This window comes from Meriones unguiculatus, chromosome 6 (genome assembly GCF_030254825.1).
Source record: "Meriones unguiculatus strain TT.TT164.6M chromosome 6, Bangor_MerUng_6.1, whole genome shotgun sequence".
Classification (NCBI taxonomy): Eukaryota; Metazoa; Chordata; class Mammalia; order Rodentia; family Muridae; genus Meriones; species Meriones unguiculatus.
Genome location: NC_083354.1, coordinates 97,511,270 through 97,533,225, shown reverse-complemented (window position 1 = coordinate 97,533,225; position 21,956 = coordinate 97,511,270). Strand labels below are relative to the sequence as shown.

Below are 21,956 nucleotides of genomic sequence, written 5' to 3'. Positions count from 1 at the left end.
TAAATCAGAGATGCACACATAGACAGATGGTGTCATCCTGCATGCCTAATTTCATTTATAGATCAGAACTCATGTTACAAAAAAGGCAAATCATCATTTTATTGATTATATCAAAAGGTAATAATCTTTATCATAGATATTTATCATAAATGTATTGTAATATTGATTACAAATATTTATCATAAATGTACTCTAGAGAAAAAACCAGATCTGCAATGATTTGATATGGCTTTACTTTTTTCCTTTCTTTGTTTCTTTATTTATTCTTTCTTTCTTTCTTTCTTTCTTTCTTTCTTTCTTTCTTTCTTTCTTTCTTTCTTTCTTTCTTTCTTTCTTATTAGTTATATTTTTTAAACTCTGTATCCCAGCTGTATCCCGCTCCCTCATTCCCTCCCAAACCCTTTCCCTCCCTCCCTGCCAGCCTCTCCAAGTCCACTGATTGGCGAGGACCTCCTCCCATTTAATCTGACCCTCTTTTATCAGGTACCTTCAGGACTGGTTGCAAAGTCCTCCTCTGTGGCCTACCAGGACTGCTCCTCCCCTGGGGGATGGGGAGGTCAAAGAGCCTGCCATTGAGTTCCTCTCTGAAATACTCCCTGTTCCCCTTACTATGGAAAACCAATTGGTTACTGAGCTACCGCAGGCTACATCCAAGCAGAGGTTCTAGATTATATCCGTACATGGTCCTTGGTGGAGTGTCAGTCTCAGAAAAGACCCCTGTGCCCAGATATATTTGGTCCTTATGGAGCTCCTATCCTTTCCACGTCATACAAACTCCCCCTTCTTTCAAATGGTTCCCTGCACTCTGCCAAAGGTTTGGTTATGAGTCTTAGTATCTATTTTGATACACTGTTAGGTAGTCTTTCAGGGCCCCTCTAAGGTAGGCTCCTGTCCTGTTACTTGTTTTCTTCTACTTCCAATGCACCTCCCATTTGTCTTTCTAAGTGAAGATTGATAATCTTACCCTGGGTCCTCTTTCTTGTTTTTAGGTGTATAGATTTCATTATGTTTATCATATCTTATAAGACAATATGAGTGAGTACATACCATGTGTGTCTTTCTCCTTCTGGGATACCCCACTCAGAATGATCTTTTCTAGATCCCACCATTTGCCTGCAAATTTCATGATTTCCTCATTTTTGATTGCTGAGTGGTATTCCATTGTGTAAAAATACCACAATTTCTGTATCCATTCCTCTGTTGAGGGACATCTGGGTTGTTTCCAGGTTCTGGCTATTACAAATAAAGCTACTTACAAACATGGATGAGCAAATGTCCTTGTTGTGTACTTGAGCAAACTTTGGGTATATGACTAGGAGTGGTATAGCTGGATGTTGAGAAAGCACTATTCCTAATTGTTTGAGAAAGCGCCAGATTGGCTTCCAAAGTGGTTGTACAAGTTTACATTACCATCAGCAATGGAGGAGGATTCCCTTTTCTCCACAACCTCTCCAGCATGTGTTGTCACTTGAGTTATTCATCTTAGCCATTCTGATGGATGTAAGATGAAATCTCAAGGTCATTTTTATTTGCATCTTCCTGATGGCTAAGGATGTTGAGCATCTCTTTAAATGTTTCTCTGCCATTCTGTATTCCTCTACAGAGAATTCTCTGTTTAGCTCCGTACCCCATTTTTTAATTGGATTACTTGATTTATTGCTTTCTAACTTCTTTAGTTCTTTATATATTCTGGATATCAGCCCTCTGTCAGATATAGGGCTGGTGAAGATCCTCTCCCAGTCTGTAGGCTATCTTTTTGTTCTGATGACATTGTCTTTTGCTTTACAGAAGATTTTCAGTTTCATGAGGTCCCATTTATTGATTGTTGCTCTTAGAACCTGTGCTCTTGGTGTTCTGTTCAGGAAGTCAGGAAGTTGTCTCCTGTGCCAATGAGTTCTAGGCTGTTTCCCCACTTTTTCTTCTAACTGATTTAGAGTATCTGGTTTTATGTTGAGGTCTTTGATCCACTTGGACTTTAGTTTTGTGAGGGGTGTTAATTACAGATCTATTTTCATTTTTCTGCATGTAGACATGCAGTTGGACCAGCACCATTTGTTGAAGATGCTGTCTTTTTTTCCATTGAATGGTTTTGGCTTCTTTGTAAAAGAGCAAGTATTCATAGGTGTGTGGTTTTATTTATGGGTCTTCTATTCGGTTCCATTGATCCTCCTTTCTGTTTCTATATGGCTTTCCTTTTTAACAAAATCCTACATTGATACTTTAGGAAAATACTTTGCTTTATTTGCATGATAGAAACTAACTTCTACTTTCTCAAGTGTCATTCTTCCTTCCACAAAAGCTATGTGTCTTATGAGCTAGTACTAATTTCATTTCCAAGTCTTCTGATGTTATTTAGTAGTTTCAAATTCAGGCACTGTAATTATACATACAAAAATAAATTATAATTAAATTTAAAATGGAAAAAGTTTTATCATAACAAAATATTTGATTTTTCTGTAATGTTTTATAATTTTTGGACAATTAATTTATGCTGTCCTTCTTTGGACATGTCATTCCTGATTCTCCTAAAATTCCCTGTAACATATAGCAAGTATGTGCACTTATTAAGAGAGGTTCATTGTACCAGCTCTTACTGTCAACTCCAGAGCTTTCATTCCGTCTTTTACCTCTTTATATTCAGATACTAAGCTTCTCAGTTTTTGCCTGTACTTGGATACCCAACCCAAACACTAATGCCTTGGTACAATCCAATCAACCACCAGTCTCCCTTAAAGTATTCTCAGAGCCTCAGTGATCCACTGATTCTGCCCAGCATCCTACAGATTCAAATTCAACATGGTACTCTGGGCTGTCCACCTTTCCACTATCAGACCCAGAACCAATGTCCATCTCTCCTTTCTGCTTCACTCACTGACATCTTATACTCTCCTTTCACTTATCCATTTTCCTCTAGCCAAATTCATTTCTTTTCAAAAATATCTGCCTGTGCTCTTTCTCTATTCTCTGTGTGCACTGTTCTGCTCTACATCTGCCCCAACCACCAGGCTTTATCTCCCTCTGCCTGGATTCTCCTTTCACTGAGATTTCTGTTGGAATATCCTGTTGTCGCTGAAAAGTTTCCCACTACTTCATCTAAAATGAAAGTCAGTCCTTCCTTATCGTCTGTCTTATCTCTATATAATGCCTTCTTTCATCCAAGGTAGGAGTTTCATTATTTAGGGGATTTCTATTACTGTCTAATACTGCATGTGCAGCTTCTGGGAGAAAACTTACAATAATCTATTTCCAGTAATATTTTTCACTTATTCCTCAAAGGCTTATGTTAGAACAATTGTGTCCTTGTCAGATAGGCATTTAAGGAAACAAGAAATGGAAGTAATACTATATAAGAAAAGTTAGGTTAGGCAGAGGATGACTTGCAGAAGGATGGCATTAGAGATGAAGATACACTTAGTGTTGGGAAGTTTGATCTGACTATTTCAGAATTGAATGATTTACTCAAGGTCAAAGAGATGAATCTGATACTGCATGACACATTTAAGAAATGGCCAGTATTTGTGAATACAGCTTCTGAATATAGAAAAAGAAAACAGCAGCAGTTGAGAGCAGGGTTTATGCTCTGAAAATGTATGAAACAAATAATTGTTACAAATTTGTAGATTTTCAATGATAAAATTTTTAATCTCTAATAGTTACATTTAATTTATCAATCTATTAGTGAAATAATTTTACCATAATTTTTCAAAAGTAAGTTGATTGAAAATACTAAGTATTTTTAAAAAAATCTCCATTGTCACTAATGCATAGTTTATTAAAAAGGATTTGTATAGACCATATATGTCTTTATGCTTCTGGGATACCTCACTCAGGATGACCTTTTGTAATTCCCACCATTTGCCTGAGAATTTAGTGATTTCCTTGTTTTTAATCCTGAGTAGTATTCCATTGTGTAAATGTACCACACTTTCTGTATCCATTCCTCCATTGATGGACATCTAGGTTGTTTCCATATTCTGGCTATTAAGAATAAAGCTGCTATGAGCATAGTTGAGCAAATATCCTTGTTGTATACTTGAGCATATTTTGGAGATATTCCTAGAAGTAGTATAGCTGGATCTTGAGGAAGCACTATTCCTAATTTTCTGAAAAGGTGCCAGATTAATTTGCAAAGTGGTTGTTAAAGGTTACATTCCCACCAGCAATGGAAGAGGGTTCCCCTTTTCCATAACATCTCCAGTATGTATCATCCTTGAGATTTTTATCTTAACCATTCTGAAGGGTGTGAGGTGAAATCTCAGGGTCCTTTTGATTTGCATTTCCCTAATGACCAAGGGTGTTGAGCATTTCTTTAAGTGTTTCTCTGCTATTTGATATTCCTCTATTGAGAATTCTCAGTTTAGCTCTGTACCCAATTTTTAATTGGATTACTTGATTTGTTGCTTTTTCACTTCTTGAGTTCTTTATATATTCTGGATATCAGCCCTCTGTCAGATATAGAGTTGGTGAAGATCCTTTTACAATCTGTAGACTCTTATTTTGTTTTGATGACAGTGTCATATGCTTTACAGAAGCTTTTCAGTTTCATAAGGTCCCATTTATTGATTGTTGATCTTAGAGGCTGTGTTGTTTGTGTTTTTGTTCAGGAAGTTGTCTCCTGTGCCAACGAGGTAAAGGCTCTTCCCCACTTTTTCTTCCAACATATTTAGTGTGTCTGGTTTTATATTGAAGGTTTGGTCCACTTGAACTTTAACTTTGTGCATGGTGATAAATATGGGTCTATTTGCATTTTTCTACATTCAGACCAGCACCATTTGTTGAAGATGCTGTCTTTTTTTCATTGTATGGTTTTGACATCTTTGTCAAAGATTAAGTTTCCATAGGTGTGTGCTTTTATTTCTAGGTCTTTGATTCCATTCCATTGATCCACCATTCTGTTTCTATGCCAGTACCATGCAGTTTTTATTACTGTTGCTCTATTGTACAGCTTGAGAACAGGGATGAAGATACCTCCAGAAGAGCTTTATTGTACAGGATTGTTTTAGCTAAGTGGATATTAGCCATATAATATAGGATAAACATACTAAAATCTATAGTCCTAAAGAAGCTAAACAACAAGGAGGACCCCAGAAAAGATGCTTAATCCTCATTCAGAATAGCAAAGAGAATTGACATTGGAAGTAGGAAAAGACAAGTAACAGGACAGAAGCCTTCCACAGAGGACCTCTGAAAGATTCTACCCACCAGGGAATTGAAGGAGATACTGAGACCTTTAGCCAAACTTTGGGGAGAATGCCAGAAATCTTATGGAAGAGGAGGGAGATAAAAAGAACTAGAGGAGACAGGAATTTCACAAAGAGAATAACAGGGCCAAAAACCTGATCCCAGGGGGGCCTGCAGTGACTGATATTCCAACAAAGGATCTTGCATGGAGAGTACCTAGACTTCCTGCTCTGAGCAAGCCCATAAACAGCTCAGTCTTCAAGTGGGTTCTCTAGTAAGGGCTACAGGGGCTGTCTCTGACATTAACTCAGTGGCTGGCTCTTTGATCATCTCCCCCTGGGGGGTGCAGTCTTGCCAGAGGACAGAGGAAGATGATGCAGCCAGCCTTGATGAAACCTGATAGACTAGGGTGAGATAGAAGGGGAGGAGGTCGTCCCCTATAAGGGTACTAGGGAAACAGTATATGAGGAATAGAGGATGGGTGGATGGGACTGAGAAGAGATGAGGGAAGGGGCTGCATGGAGGATACAAAATAAATAAATAAATAAATGTTTTTTGTTTTTTGTTTTTTTTACAGAAAGGATGTTGTATTCTATACAATGTATCTTCAGATATGGAGTTATGAATTAGAGGAATTAGAGAAATTCAAAAAGTTAGTTACCAAAAATCTTGCTTTCTTTTTATTTTATCATAAAATTTTAACAAGGCACAGCTATACTTACTGATTTTTATACCTCTTGGCTGTTTACTGTCTCCCAGTTTGTCAGTCAGCTCCTAAGATTAGTGTTTTATAAATTTCCATTCCTATCACATACACAAAGGTGTCATCCTGCTTGAAGCTAGTGTGAAATTACCATATCTACATATATGCAACTCTCTGTTATCTATTGTTTGCTGTTTACCGTGTGCAGACATTGAAAAAGTTCTATTATTATTGTGATTAACAGAAAAGAAAGAATTGAAGGCACACTCTCTAAAGAAGGACTTTAGTTCTAGTGTCTAAGGATGGGTACGATTCTCAATTTGTCCTGTGCCTAAAGCTGCCCCAAATTCTACCTATAAGTTTTCAGAATCTGATTTATAATGAAAAGACACAAAATTTTCTTTGGCAATTTACCTGATTTAACATCTCTTTTTAAGCCACTAAAATCATTTTTAAATAAACAAGGACTGATTCAATGCCTAAACCTCAAGGTTGGAACTCACTAATCAGTGAAAGGGTGAGAGAGCTATCAAAACACACAGAATGAGGCTGTTGAAATTCTCAGAGTGTCTAATCAAGAGGTATTCACTCAAGAAACTTTTCATTTACTGTGGAATACAGACATGCAAAAGAAAAGTCAATAATCAGTGAATGTGTAGCAGAAAATATGAGGCACCATTAAACAGATTACAGGTAGAGACTTACCCTTCAGCAGATTTGTGAAAGAGGAATTCATATGCAAACAAGTCTAAACCTGAAAACCCTAAAATGCTGGATAGGTTTTGAGAAACACGTTTGGAAACAGAAAAAGCGTTTGATTGAAGAAACATGTTTATACAATAATGCAGTATAATAATAGCCTGAATCATAGAGCGCCTTTTCCCACTTATTGGTCCTATTGATGCTCTGAGCATGGTACTAAGAAGGTTGTACTTATTTCCTCTAAGGTAGGGGATGGAAGTTACACAAGAAGAGAAACTCCACCTAGCCATTCCAGGTTACTTCCCCCAGGGCACATGAAACAAATTTTCCTTTTCAACAGGAGGCTGTTCTGTTAATGAAAAGTGAGCTTAGAGAAGATGTGGTGTAGAACGTTAAACATACACTTCCAGAAGATCCCACATACCATTGTATATTTGTACATTGCATTTGTACATTAATTACTTTATTGTACTGTGACCCTATTGTATAAACAACTTAAAGCAGGGAATGTTGAATTCATTCAGAGTTTCAGAGGATTCTTCATGATTCTCCATGATTTGATCCACTGTGTTGAAGAGAAGGTCATGGTAGGTGAGTATATAGAAGGGAATAACCTTTCATACCATAGAGAACGAAAACATAAGAGATCAAGACAGGAAGTGGACAAGGCAAACATATTCATGAGAACCATGCTCAGGGACTGACTTTTTCCAGTCATAGCTCATCTCCTAAAGGTTAGGAAGCCTACTGAAAGAGTGCCACCAGCTGGGTCACAATCATCGGAAACGCAAGTTACATGGAAGACATTTGGAAATATATAATAACGCTGTTTAAGAATGTGTATCTTATTTCCCTTGCTATAGAAAAGAGAGAGATTCTGGAAATGTTAAGTACAAGGCTTATTATTTATAAACATTATTTTGAGAACTGTCTACAAGAGGCTAGTTGAGTGGAAAATGAAATAAGAAGGAATGAACATGTATCCAAAATACTGGACCTACAGCTGTCTTTAATTCTTATTTAACATGTGGCTTTTGGAAAAACATAGGAAGCAACTTTGCAGAATTCTACAATTCTAAGTCTAGAAATACAGAATAGCAAAGGTGCCCCTTTTTCAGTAAATGAACTTACATTATGTACGGGAATATATTGCAGCAGAGACAATGTTAGCAGAGAAGGGGGTAATATTAAAGAGGGAGAAAGGAATTAGAGCAACAGAGGGACAGAGGTTCCTCCTCTGAGGACTTCTTTCTAGGAAAAGGTCATGAGAGCAAAAGACCAAAACTGTCTGGATGGGGACTTTGACTCTGACTGAGAAAAGTAGATGATGACTGAAGCTCACTGCCTCGGCTTGGACACAGACCTTCCTCCACACACAGCACTGAGATGAGGAATTGACTTCTATGACTACAGGAGGTGCAGAAACACTGTTAATGCAGCCTGCTCTTAAGACCCTTGTTAGTGCTGGGCAGGGGTGGTGCATGCCTTTGATCCCAGCACATGAGAGGCAGAGGCAGGTAGATCTTTGTGAGTTTGAAGTCAGCCTGGTCTACAGAAGACAGCCAAGGCTACACAGGAAAACCCCTTGGTAGCACTTCATGCTTTTTATGGGAGGAGGAGCTAGGCAGCCTTACAAGGTTAGTTTCGTTATTACATGGTTGGGCTCTGAAAAAACTGACAGGACTTTCCTTGTTTTAAGGAATGTATGCCTTTATAAGCTTCAATAATATTAATTAGATTAAAAATATTAATGGAGTCATTCTCTGGTCTTACAAAACACTGGTATAAGACTAAACCTCAACCCTTGGCTCCCTGGACACTTACAGGTTCCTCTCACGTAAACCCAAATGTCTAGGTGCATTTTAATGCGGGTTTAATAATTTGACATGTTGGTGACTTACCAAGTTACTTTTTCTAATATGATAAATTGAAATTAATCAATTAGCTCTAAAGAGTGACTTATTTCCTAAGAAATGGGTTCTAATTCTAGAACAGTCCCATTTTCCATCATTGAAACTTTTTATCTGATAAAATATTGTCTATTATTAAAACTGATACGTTAAAGTAAAACTATATAATATGCCTCTACCATGGGAAATAAATATCATTCTTCAAAGCAGAATCAATTTCTCATAGTGACAGATGATATTTTTCAAATTTAGCTACAATTCAACAATAGTACTTTGATGTCTGGAATAACTGACATCCAGAGTGAGTCACTGTTTAAAGTGCATTCTCCTTTTAGTTGGGCAATTCTAACATGGAATTGTAGGAGACTCTTGTTTCCTGCAGTTTTTAATCTTACAAAGTACTTTGCACTAGACAGAAAACTTCACTTTAGAATTCTGATTTAATAATATGAAAGTATTTCTTTTTAAGACTGGGAAATATCTCTTTCTATCCTCTGACAAGCAACTATATTATGTATGGTATCATACTGCATATATTAGAACTGTCAAATATATAAAATTCAGCTTAACACTAATTTATTCATAATTCTGGAAAAATGTCTAAGCTGGAGTGATTATCAACTTGAAGTAAAAATCACACACACACACACACAAAAAAAAAAAAAAATTTGTGCATCCCAGGTAGGCATCACAGGTCTGTATTGAGACCTCACTACCTTCCTGATGAAGCTCAAGAATTGTGAGTCTGTTGGAATCTAAGGTCTCTATTGTGTATCTGTGACAAAACCACTTGTGCTTTTCAGATAAGTAAATTAAGGACAATTCACTGAATTTTTCAGAAAAAAAATATCATATTTTGTATCCTTAATTCTTGTATAAGCTTTGTCTTGTCACTCTCACTCTCCATCTTCTCTTCTCATCATCTTATCCCCATTAACCTCCTCCCTTTTATTTGTCCCTTTTCACATTCATGCTCTTTGGTTTTGTTCTACAAGCCTCTGTGTTTAACCAGGGAGGTCTGTGTAAACATGAGATTACTGTAGGAAAATTACCAGTGGGTACAGTACTGAGGACAATGACTGCCACTCCCAGTAGCCCATAATCCAACAAGGAGGAGTCTAGCCTGTGAGTCCTTCACAATCCCTGATTGGTTGTTGGCAAGCCAAGTCTTTCATAGGCTCAATGGCAGTAGGTACAGCTTCTTTAAGCTCTTGATGACAGAAGCTCTGTCATGCCCAGTGGGTGACATTTCCCAGCTCTTTACTCTTATATATATAAATATCATTTTAATACGGTATTGTCATTGTTTTTTCTTTTTTCTTTATTCTTTTCTTATATAATACATCCCTACTGCAGTTTCCCCTCCCTCCTCGCCTTCCAGCCCCTCCGCCCTCCCACATACCCTCTTCCCAGATCCACTCCCTGTCCTTTCCCTTCAGAGAAGAGCAGGCCTCCAGGAATACCAACCCAACATGGCATATCAAGTTATAACAAGACTAGGCATCTCATATTAATGCTAGATGATAAGGTAACCCAGTAGAAGGAAAAGGGTCCCAAAAGCAGGCAAAAGAGTCAGAGGCAGACCCGCTCCCAGTATTAGGAGTACCATAAGAACATCAAGCTACACAGTCATAGCAAATATGCAAAAGACCTAGCTCAGACCCATGCAGGCTCCCCGACTGTCATCTCTGTGAGCCCCTGTGAGCCCTGGTTAATTGTCTGCGGGCACTGCTTGTGTGTGTCTTTGATTCCTCTGGCTCCTACAATCCTTCCCTCTTTGTCCAGGATTTCCAGAGCTCCACCTAATGTTTGACTGTATGTCCCTGCTTCTGCTCTTTTCAGTTGCTAGAGGAAGCCTCTCTAATGATTATTATGTAAGACTCCAGTCTAAGAATATAACAAAGTATCATTAGGAATCATTTCAATGACTTTGGGTTTTGTTTTGTTTTTTTGTCTGTCAGTCATCATGTTTTACTCTCTCCTTCCTCTCTGAGCAAACCAGCCTCTGGTTCCTGACCCTCCAGACAATGCCAGGGGTAGGCTACCTGTGGTAGCATGGATCTCAAGCTTGATCAGTCAGTGGTTAACCACTCCAACAATTTCTGTGCCATTTTTACCCTAGGACAACTTACAGGCAAAACTAATTGTTGGTGAAAGGTTTTGTGGCTGGGTAGGTATCCCAGATCCCTCACTGGGGCCTTTACTGGTTGCAAAGGATGACCAGACAGGCTATATCCTCCACTGCTAGGAGGCTTTGCTAGAGTTACCTCTTGAATTTCTAGTTGTTTCCACTGAAGGTCTCTACCTTGCCACCAAAATATCCCCCAATTCCTATTATCTTTCCCAGTATTATCTCCCTCCGCCCTCTACACCTAATCCCTACCGTTCTCATCCCTACCTGCCCTCAGTCAATCCACAAAACATTTTATTTTCCCTTCCCAGAGAGATCCCTGCCTCCCGCCTCCCTTGAGCCCTTCCTGTTACTTACCCTCTATGGGACTATGGATTGTAATGTGATTATCCTTTACAACTTTTTTTTTTTTCATGAATTGGGCACATAGAATGTTTAACTTTCTGAGTCCAAGGTACCTTATTCTGGGTGATTTTTTTTCTAGTTCCATTCATTTGCCTACAAATTTCATAATGTCATTTTTTTAAACATCTGAATAATACTGCATTGCATAAATGTACCACATTTTCTTTATCTATTCTATGGGTGAGGGACATCTAGGTTGTTCTCAGTTTCTGGCTATTACAAATAAAGTTACTATAAACATGGTTGAGCAAGTGTCCTCGTGGTAGGATGGAACATCCTTTGGGTATATGCCCAGGAGTTTTCTTAAGCCTCTTAAAAAACACATGGTTAATTAAATTAGCAAGGAATTAATAAAATATGTGTTTTCTCTCCTATTTGATTTTTAATCATTTTTTTCTCCATTGCTGGGGAGCAAACCTAGACCATTTTCTTTCCAGTGAATCACTGAACCACTGAACTAAATCCTCTGCCCCATTTTTCTGTAGAAATAAGATTAAACATTGAAAAGCTAGAATTGAAACAAATTGATATACATTTATCAGAAGAGCTATATATGAAAAAACTCATGAAATAGCACATTCTCTCAATAACAAGTATTATACTTTTGTTTCATTCAATCCTCCAAGATTTGGCTTAAAAAATCTCACTGATCTTTCACTGAATTATTCACTAGCCATGAATGAAGGCTATGGAGGAGTGTTCTGTTTATTATGGACTGTTTATTGAGACCCTATCTCAAAATCAAAACACACAAACATTTTATATCACAAGATGATGATTCAAAGTAGTATTAAGAAGAGCTATCACTAATCCTTAAACCAAGTCAGTTTTACATTGAGTGTTTATGAAGCCTTGTTCTCTCTTACTTGCTGAGAAAGTCAAGACATGGCATTGTTCTGTTGAAAATGCTTTCAGATTCATTTATTCTTTCATGTGACCTTCAGTTAGAATATTGAGTATCAGATTCTCATGTCAGTAAGATCCTTCTTTCTAATTAGCAAAGACTTTCATTATTTCAGGATGACTAGTTGTGACACAAAGCTGATGATTCATTGGGAAATGTGTGAGACAATCTTGAGAAGCACTGTATCTTGAATTGTGTTCTAAGTGGTCTTTTTGATATCTTCTTTTCTTTCCACTTTTCCCCTTTCAGTGAAATCAGATGAGTTACTGACAATCAAGAAAGAATTAACCCAGATCAAAACTAAAATTGACTCCTTGCTAGGGCGCCTGGAGAAGATTGAGAAACAGCAAAAGGCAGAAGCAGGTAAGTGGAAAGAAATCTTTGGCCACAGCCAGGTTGGAATTAGCCCAATACCATCAATCATAGAATGCAGGCAAGAGAGACATCAGCTGAGTCACTACGTTAACACAAAGCCTCAAAAAACTCTTATAAGCCAAGAGTTGCACTGATGGAATGGGAAGACTTTTGGAGAAGATGAATGAGTACTTCTAAGATTGCTTTTTAAAAAGATAGTATTTAAGTGGAACAATCAATAATAGTTGAAACACAATTAAACTTTTCTTAGTATTAAGTACTTTGTAAGAAAATGCAAGCCAGTAATGGATAGTATTATCAGGATAACATAATATTCATATTTCATTAAATTAATCACAGAACAGTAAAAAAAAGTTCTAAAGATGATTATTACAAAGCCCAACTTCTGTCTTCCCTGTCACCTTGTGGAATGTCTTTCCCCAATTTCAAAAACCTGGAAGCCTGCAGCATTTTCCTGACAACCAAAGGCCAAATTATTGATGATTTACCAGTCAGGGGGCTTTTTCTAAACTGTGAGCATAGCTCCTAGCCAGTGTATATTTTCCTTTATGTTGTTTTAAGATGACAGAGAATGATATTTATGATGAACTCAGAGCAGCCCCACATTTGGATACTTGTGTTTTACACATCTTGTGTGTGCTTCTCTCAGATCTTGCTTCAGGGAGTGTGTTAATAAACCTAGGTGTGTGTGTGTGTTTGGTACTGACACTCACATGAGACTTAACTTTCAAAGAATTTCGGTTCTTAAAAATCAAATCAACGAACAATACAATTTTGAAAAATTATCAAATCCAGGCTCCTTCCTAAACCCTGGCTAAGCTGTGGGACATTTCTAGTCAAGAACACTTCAGAATAAGGCTATTCAACCTATATTTTTAAACATCTCATTAAAAATAACAACAATCATTAATTCCTTCCATCATGTTAATATGAAAGAGACATCACAGATTAAATTGAACAACTTTTACTGAAATTTTTATAGCACATATTTTGTACTTTAGAGTTTTAGAAAGTTTTGGAGCACTGTCTATGACCATAATCTAAAGCATCGCTATAACTGAAATATTCTGTGATGTTGCCTAAGTCAATATTTCCCTTTGAGGAATTTCTGTAGAATTCATTATTATGTAAAACAACCCTTACAGCAAAAGACTTTGATAACCAATTTGCACTTCAGTTTAAAGGATTATAGAGAACTCATTTAAATATAAATCACCTCAAAGAGAAAAATGTGATCCTTATTCCAGAGTATTATACCTTCCAGTTTCCTGCAATGAATAATACCTGCCACAGATCTTGCTGGAAGATCATCTATAAACGTCATACTCTAATTCAAGCCTTGATTTTCCTTTTATAAAAGCTGTCATCTTGCCTTTGCTCATCTTTAAACTTCTCCCAGTCATGAGACTGTTACTTTCAAAATGACAACTCTTGTCCTTGCTGTTGGCATTTTTTTTCTTCCTCTTACATGCTATGAAGACAATGAAAGTATTTAATTTGTAACTTCATCATCCCCATAATTGTCTTCTGAATAGCATCCATATTTATAGAAATAATACAATCCTCTTCTTTATTTCCTGTATTTTGTCAGTGGAAAGAAATCAGAGTTATATGGAAAGAGTTAACACACGCTTATGTTATGGAGAGAGGAGTGAAATGCATTCAAATTCATTAAAGGGTACTCAAAGCCTCCTTATTAAATCCAGGGGCACTAATTTTAATGCCTAGTTAGCTGAAAGCTAATTATTTGGTAGCTAACACTTATTCTTCATTATTGCTCTTTATATATCTCATCCCTTACTTGGTATTAGCCATTTAATAAGGAATGTTTGCAACATAAATGAAGTGGGAGGGAGGAAACAGATGGCTAGAGAGAAAATGCCACAGGATGAAGAGCATGCACTGAGTGTGATATGGGGTAGGTTCTGAGTGATCTTCACGGGGTTCATTTCCCCAGTGATTTCAAAATGAATTCTTAAACTTTCAGACAAAATCAGTGCAAAATAGCCATATTATTATGGACTGTCTAACATAAACTGCTTTTAGTAGATCTCTAAGTGTCTCTTCTTTTGACATTATAATCTTTCTAAATACAAGGTTATATTTTCTTTTCCCTTACTGTACTATCATTTATGAGGTGTGTAGACAGGCTTGAGACCTTTTAAATTAAACTAATGGATATTGTCCTGCAGCGCATAACCAAGCAGTTAAAATTATGGTTACTATGATTCTACTATGTGTATATTTTTTCCACTTAAGAAAACAAATTCTGAAGGATGCATAGATTATGGAAAACAACAATTAGCACTTCATATCAGGTTAGCCTATAACTTATCTCATTCATGGATGATTCTTTAGAAAGAGCCAAATGTAATTTACAGACACACACACATACCGACACACCACAGAATTTATACGGCTGTATGGCTGGCTCGTATTATGTTATAATATAACCAGAAAGGGTAAACTGCACGAAGGAAAGGTAGAGGCTGTCCATCACACAATGGGCAGAATTAAACTACATTAAAAATGAACTTCCATCACAGCTTGATGCAAAAGGCTAGTGTCTTATCTGGTCTAGGTATATTCTGAAAAGCACACTTAATCCATGAGCAGCATCTTTGCCTGGATGGTTACAATGATAAACTGAGAGTTAGACTGAGGTATCTGAGAGGACACAAACTTCAGTGGAAGTACCCTGCCCATACGTTTTCCCACAGCATGGCATTCTAAAAAAATAATGTTCAAAAATGGTTGTAAGTTAAAATCAAACTATAGGACTTCTTAGAAAAAGCATGGGATTTTTCAACCCTGCTATTCAGGGTTGAAACCTCTACTCCTAGAACAACGTTTCAGTTAATGCTGTTGTTCATTCAGCTCACACCTTTTTTTCCATCTGCCTGACCACTGTTGACATTTGTCTCTAATAACCCTTCGGTAGCTCTCCTTATGAGGTCCAGATGTACCTGGCCTTTACCTGACCTAGCCGTTCTTTATTTGTCATCTAATGCCACATACATATCACAGTCTCCCACGCTCACAGCACTTTAATAACCTTGTTGGAATGTATGTCACTGATACTTCACATCAAGAATATAACCCAATGGCTTGGTCATTTTCCTGGGTGGTGCAAACAGCACCACAATTCACTTAAGACATTTTTACTCCCTCAGAAACTAGTTGTTTCCTGTGCGGCTCATTTTCAATATGGCAAGGGGATTCACACTGCTGAAACAAAAGACTCCAGAGAAGAGTGAGACAAAATTAGGTGTGCAATTCATAGAGATTTGTTCTAACTGACAAGTTCTGGGGCATTGGGAAAATTCCTCGTAAAAATTACAAGATGAGAGAAACAATATCTGCTTCAAAATTATAATATTTAAATAAGCATAATATTTTGTTATCTAGAAATAATTTACATTAAAATTGGTTATTTCTCATGAACAACTTTGGGGTTATCCTCTCTAAAAATTCATTCATATAACTCGTATTTTAATCAAATACATTTCTCATGTGTAATTTTTTTCTGAAATTTATGTGGTTATCTGTAAGAACATCTGTAATGAATTGAAAATTTCACAGCAGCATCTTTTAAGTTATTGAAATAAAACTCATATAAGGGTTTAAAATAAAATATTTAAAAATTAAGTTTTATATTGGTATGTTAAATATTGATTTCAGAATACTATCTTAGCTGTAATAAATAATAAGAGTGATTTTGTATCACCAACATTTTCCATCGTCTGGTAAGTACAGTACAGCTGCAAATTATCTAACAATTAAGCCAGCATGTCAAAAAGCTTAATTGCCACCTCAGCCAATTTTCAGTCATATTAACAATAACTGTGAAGAAAACACAATTTAATAAAAACGTTTTGATGCCAAATCCCAATTGCAACTTGTTTTCTGTATCATATAGAGCTTTTGAAGTAAAATTAGGTATGCTGAAAATATTTTAGTGAGGAAAAAAATTTAATATCAAATAATTTCTTTTCATGTCATTTGAAGCCATAAATTATTTCCCCTTAATCTGAAATACCAATCATTTGAATTTCTTTGATAGCCATTGTGTAGCTAAAATATGTTGCCTAACTGAATGGATTTCTTCATTCTTGTACTTGGAGATAATCCGCTCTTTGAAGAAACTCGAGTTATTCTCTCACAGAATGTAAGATAAGCTCCAGGGATGCATTAGGAGACGGCACAGCCTGCCAAGTCAGAAGTACTCCTATGGATTCTTACTCCTATTTGTTTCACTTATGCCTCAGTTTCCCTGCGTATAAAACGAACTATAAGCCCGCCTTCTCCTGCCATCACAGCCTCTGAGAAAATGACTGTGCCTCCCACGTATGCACACATGATCTTGGCAAGTTCGCCAGGGTCGGCTTTATCAAGGGCTGTGACTTTGGGTTAATAAGACTTGATTTGAAAACGAAGTCGGAGAATGGATTGGAATTTACCAGCTCAGGCTCCACCAACACAGAGACCACCAGAGTGAAAGGCAGCCTGAAAACCAAGTACAGGTGGACTGAGGACGGGCTGACGTTTACAGAGAAGTGGAGCACAGGACAATACCCTGGTCACCGAGATCACCGTGAAAGACCAGCTCATGTGTGGGCTGAAGCTGACCTTCGACTCATCCTTCTCTCCTAACACTGGAAAACAATGCTAGAATCAAGGCTGGGTACAAGAGGGAGCAGATCAACTAGGCTGTGATGTGAATTTTGGCATCACTGAGCCCTCGATCCAGGGTGCTCCAGTGCTTGGCTGTGAGGGCTGGCTGGCTGGCTAGCTACCAGATGAATTTTGAGATAGGGAAGTTCCTGGTGACCCAGAGCAACTTCACAGCTGACTACAAGACAGATGAATTCCTGCTTCCTACTAATGTGAACTATAGGACAGAGTTTGGAGGCTCCGTTACCAGAAGGTGAACAAGAAGTCGGGGACTTCTCTCAGTCTCGCTTGGACTGCAGGGACCAGTAACACTCGCTTTGGAATAGCGGCCAAGTATCAGGTCCAATCTGATGTCTGCGTTTCAGCCAATATGAACAATTCTAGCCTGGTTGCCTTAGGGTACAGTCAGATCCTGAAGCCAGGTATCAAACTGATGCTGTCAGCTCTGCCGGATGGCAAGAACGTCAATGAGGGTGGCCATAAGCTTGGTCAAGGACTGGAATGTCAATTATAAATGAATATTGTACAATAGTTAATTTTGAATTATTTTGCAGCATGGCTACCTTCAGGATTTAGTGTACTTTTAATGTTGTATGTTGGGGATTCGAGAAACGATAAATACCACGTTAGACCTCCAGGCTTTAAGGTGTTTACCATTTCAGAGGTACAGCACAAAACCCATTCTGAACACAGTCCTTCAGCTGTAGGTGTGGGTTTGGAGGAGCTCCTCTAGAGATTCCAGCCAGCAAATGCAAGCTGGGAATGTGCGGGTCCTTTGTAAGTCTGTATCCAGTTCCCAGATGATATTGTGAATTCCTGAGCAGCGAACCCTGGTGTTCCGATCCTAATTGCTGGGAAGCATGTGCACACCTATGTGAAATGGACTTTTAGCCAGATCGTCATGCCCTGTTCCCATCCTAGCCCATCAGTTACCTGGTTTACACCCAAAGTAGACTTCACGGTGTGGTTAGCTATTTCTTTTGTGTCATTTTAGGATGGACAGGAATGATGGAGCCAGTCATTCAAGACTTATTTCTTCCTTGTGTTGTCATGACTACGGGGTGGTCTGCTTTTCCTTGTTACTTCTTCTTCGTTGTTTATATTTATATATTTTTTCATTACAGTTTATTCACTTTGTATCCCAGCTGTAGCCTCCTCCTTCATCCCTTCCCAGCCCCACCTTCCCTCCCTCTTCTCCCCCTATGCCCCTCCCCCAGTCTGCTGAGAGGCGTGGTCTTCCTATCCTTCCATCTGTCCCTAGCCTATAAGGTCTCTTCAGGACTTGGCTGCATTGTCTTCCTCTGAGGCTTCCTCCCCTCTCAGGGAGAGGTGATCAAAGAACAGGCCACTGGGTTCATGTCACAGACAGCCCCTGTTCCCCTTACTAGGGTACCCTCTTGGACACTGAGCTATCACGGGCTGCACCTGTGCAGGGCTTCTAGGTTATCTCCATGCATGACCCTTGGTTGGAGTATCAGTCTCAGAAAAGACCCCTGGGCGCAGATTTTTTGTTTATTTCTGTTGCTCTCTTTGTGGAGCTCCTGTCCCCGCCAGGTCTATCTATCTCCCCCTTCTTTCATAAGATTTCCTGCACTCTGCCTAAAGTTTGACTATGAGTCTCAGCATCTGCTTTGATACCCTGCTGGGTAGAATCTTTCAGAGGTTCTCTGTGGTAGGCTCCTGTCGTATTCTCTGTTTTCTCCCTCTTCTGATGTCCATCTAGTTTGCCTTTCTGAATGAGGATTGAGCATCTTACTCACGGTCCTCCTTCTTGATTAGGTTCTTTAGGTGTGCAGATTTGAGTATGATTATCTTATGTTATAATATCCACTTGTAAGTGAGTATATACTAACTGAGGGGCATCTGGGTTGTTCCCACCTTCTGGCTATTACAAATAAAGCTGAATATATACTATGTGTGTCCTTCTGCTTCTGGTTACCTCACTTACGATGGTCTTGTTTAGTTCGAACCATTTGCCTGAAAATTTCATGATTTCCTTGTTTTTAATTGCTGAGTAGTATTCCATTGTATAAATCTACCAAAATTTGTGTATCCATTCCTAATCTGAGAGACATCTGGGTTGTTTCCAGATTCTGGCTATTATGAATAAAGCTGCTATTAACATGGCTGAGCAAATGTTCTTGTTGTATAGTTGAGCAAATTTTGGGTATATGCCTAGGAGTGGTATAGCTGGATCTTGAGGTAGCACTACTCCTAATTTTCTGAGAAAGCACCAGATTGATCTCCAAAGTAATTTTACAAGTTTACATCCCCACCAGCAGTGGAGGAGGGTTCCCTTTTCTCCACATCCTCCCCAGCATGTGTTGTCACTTGAGTTTTTTATCTTAGCCATTCTGATGGGTGCAAGGTGAAATCTTAGGGTCTTTTTGATTTGCATTTCCCTGATGGCTAATGATGTTGAACATTTCTTTAAGTGTTTCTCTGCCATTATATATTCCCCTTTTAAGAATTTTCTGTTTTCTCTGTACCCCATTTTTTAATTGGAACTACTTGGTTGGTTGCTGTTTAACTTCTTGTGTTCTTTATATATTCTGGATATTAGCCCTCTATCAGATATAGGGTTGATGAAGATCCTTTCCCAGTCTATTGCTTGTCGTTTGGCTCTGTCATTTTGCCATTGCACCAGAGTATGAAATAGTTTCTGTTTTTCCCAGCTCTGTCCTGGACAGGTGGTTGTGGTCACACCCTGACTACACTATGGCTCTAAACTGACTTCTCTTTCCTAGTGGTTTAATAGGTACACTATAGAGTCTTTCATTTTGTGTGGAATTAACTCCTCCTTCAAATGCTGTCATTAACATCACTTAAAACTTGAATGAAATATTGAAACCTCAAAAAAATAACACTTTGTTGAATTATGTTTGCTCATGACTGTTGCATGGTCAGCACTGTAGAAAAACTCACTACCTCACCAACTGTGGTCATTGTAAATATTTTTCTTCTGTAATAACCTTATAATTTAGATAACACTGGATTTTATATTTGGCATTAACTGTGTGCTGCTGCAGTCCACATTTATATTTCTAAAAAAAAAAAGTGTAGTACTAACTCACTTCTCTACTCAGAACGAAATCCATCACTTTGACATAAATAACCCAACGGAGAGGCTCCAAGAGACAGAACACCAAGGTAGCACCTTTCCCGAACACACGAATACTCCACATTTATTTTTCTTTTGAGGAATTGTCTATACAAACCTGAAAAAATTCTCCTCTAAGAGTATCTTCTTAGTGATGGGTTCAGGATCAGAAGGTGGCAGGAATGCTTATTTGCCTACTCAGAACTTCTAGTTTGCTACTATGGTGCTAAATTCAACTGCCATTTTGTTTGTATAAGAATAATTTGATGGATACAGGATTTTATTATTTGATTCTACACAACTCACGAATATATTCAGAAAATGTTTGCATGTAAGGCTGTGAGTTGGACAACAGAAAAAAAAGATGGATACAAATATTTCTGCCCGAAAGAATCTCTACTGAATATAAATGTACACACATCTGCAGGTGTACACGTACCTATTCATTTTCCCACAAAATTCACAGAAAGAGAATTATTCAGATAAAGCAAATGCTACAAATTTAGAATAAATGAAACTATGTTATTCATTCTAACATAAGTAAATTCTTCAAAAAAAATAGGATTAGTTTCTTTGCTTCAGTTTAAGCAAGATATTTTTTGGACCAAAATTGATTGTTCAGCTGCAAAACAACAGCTTAATGAACAACTTAGCTTTCATATGTGTTGTATTTGTGGATAATACACAATTATCAGGGTGTGTGACACCTCCCACCGTGCCAATGACAATGGTGTATGCTGACCACAACTTACAAAAATGTAGACTGGCCTCATTTCTGTTAAATTCCCATGAATCAATTACCATCATAATTAACGCATTTATATTTTCAACCCAGATAATATCTCCTAAGCATTTAAGCTTTCAGGTTAATGAATGTAAAGATAACTTACAGGTTTTTCTTCCCAGCCTTGAACTGTATCAATACACGGTTGTCTCTGAAATATACTCTCAAAGAAATTGCATGCATATTGTGTGTACAAAAGACAGTGAGTATCTTAAGTTCTTTCATTTGTTCAACCAGAAATAAGAAGGCCGGGTGAAAGTGAACACACGAAATTATATCTTCAGGATGTTGTTAAAGTGTGGAGATTTTTGACAAGGATTATTCTTATATAATAATCTAACTTAATAAAGGTTACACTTTATAATTGTTTTGAGCTTTTATACTCATAAGTTTGTGTGGTCTCTGCAATTAAAAGATATATTCACATTTTTTGTCATTCAAGAAAACAACTGCTTTGGGAATTCAATATTACATTTCACTTACCTTTTGGAGACAAAAACTGCAATTCATAGAAATAGTAACTCGCAGAAATATGCACCCTATACCCTATGTCTTATATCCTAATAACTTATAGTATCCCTTCTACTTAAAAGCCATATAAAATAAGAATAGCAGAGCATATCAACTAATTGCCTGAAAATAATCCTCAGTTTGCAATGAACTTCTGCTTTGTTCCTACAGGCCTAGTAATGACTTTGAAAGGAAAATAGTCATATTTCCCATGGAGTTCAAACACTGATATATCAATAACACAACAGAAGATGCAGCCTAATTTGGATGAGAGTTACCTAGATTTAGGAAATCAAACAAGAGACTTTTAGTTAGTTTATGTAGTAACTGCTTCATAATCCTCAGAGGACTTTTCATGGTAAAATCACGTAGCCATCAGAGGAAAGGAAAACACTACCATAGCTTCACCAGCATACCAGAAATCTTGCCACATTGGTTACATTTTGTGAGATCTCAGAAGCTGATAAATTGTTAGTAAAAACCTGTTATACGTAGGTTCTGTGGATATATTAAACAAAAAGCAAGACATTGAAAGATTCCTACTATAATCATTTAATATAGTTATAATTATTTTGAA

General features: G+C 37.6%; 1 protein-coding gene and 1 pseudogene across 19 annotated transcripts in view; both read left to right on the top strand.

Annotated features, from left to right (window-relative positions):
* Ralyl (RALY RNA binding protein like) overlaps positions 1-21,956 on the top strand; it is a 755,733-nt gene that overhangs the window by 677,379 nt on the left and 56,398 nt on the right. For all 19 annotated transcript variants that reach the window (XM_060385769.1, XM_060385776.1, XM_060385783.1 and 16 more), the window contains one exon: positions 12,186-12,299. In XM_060385769.1, the coding sequence (XP_060241752.1) occupies positions 12,186-12,299 (114 nt within the window). The remainder of the gene's footprint in view (positions 1-12,185; positions 12,300-21,956) is intronic.
* LOC132654739 (voltage-dependent anion-selective channel protein 1-like) lies at positions 16,368-21,165 on the top strand (annotated as a pseudogene).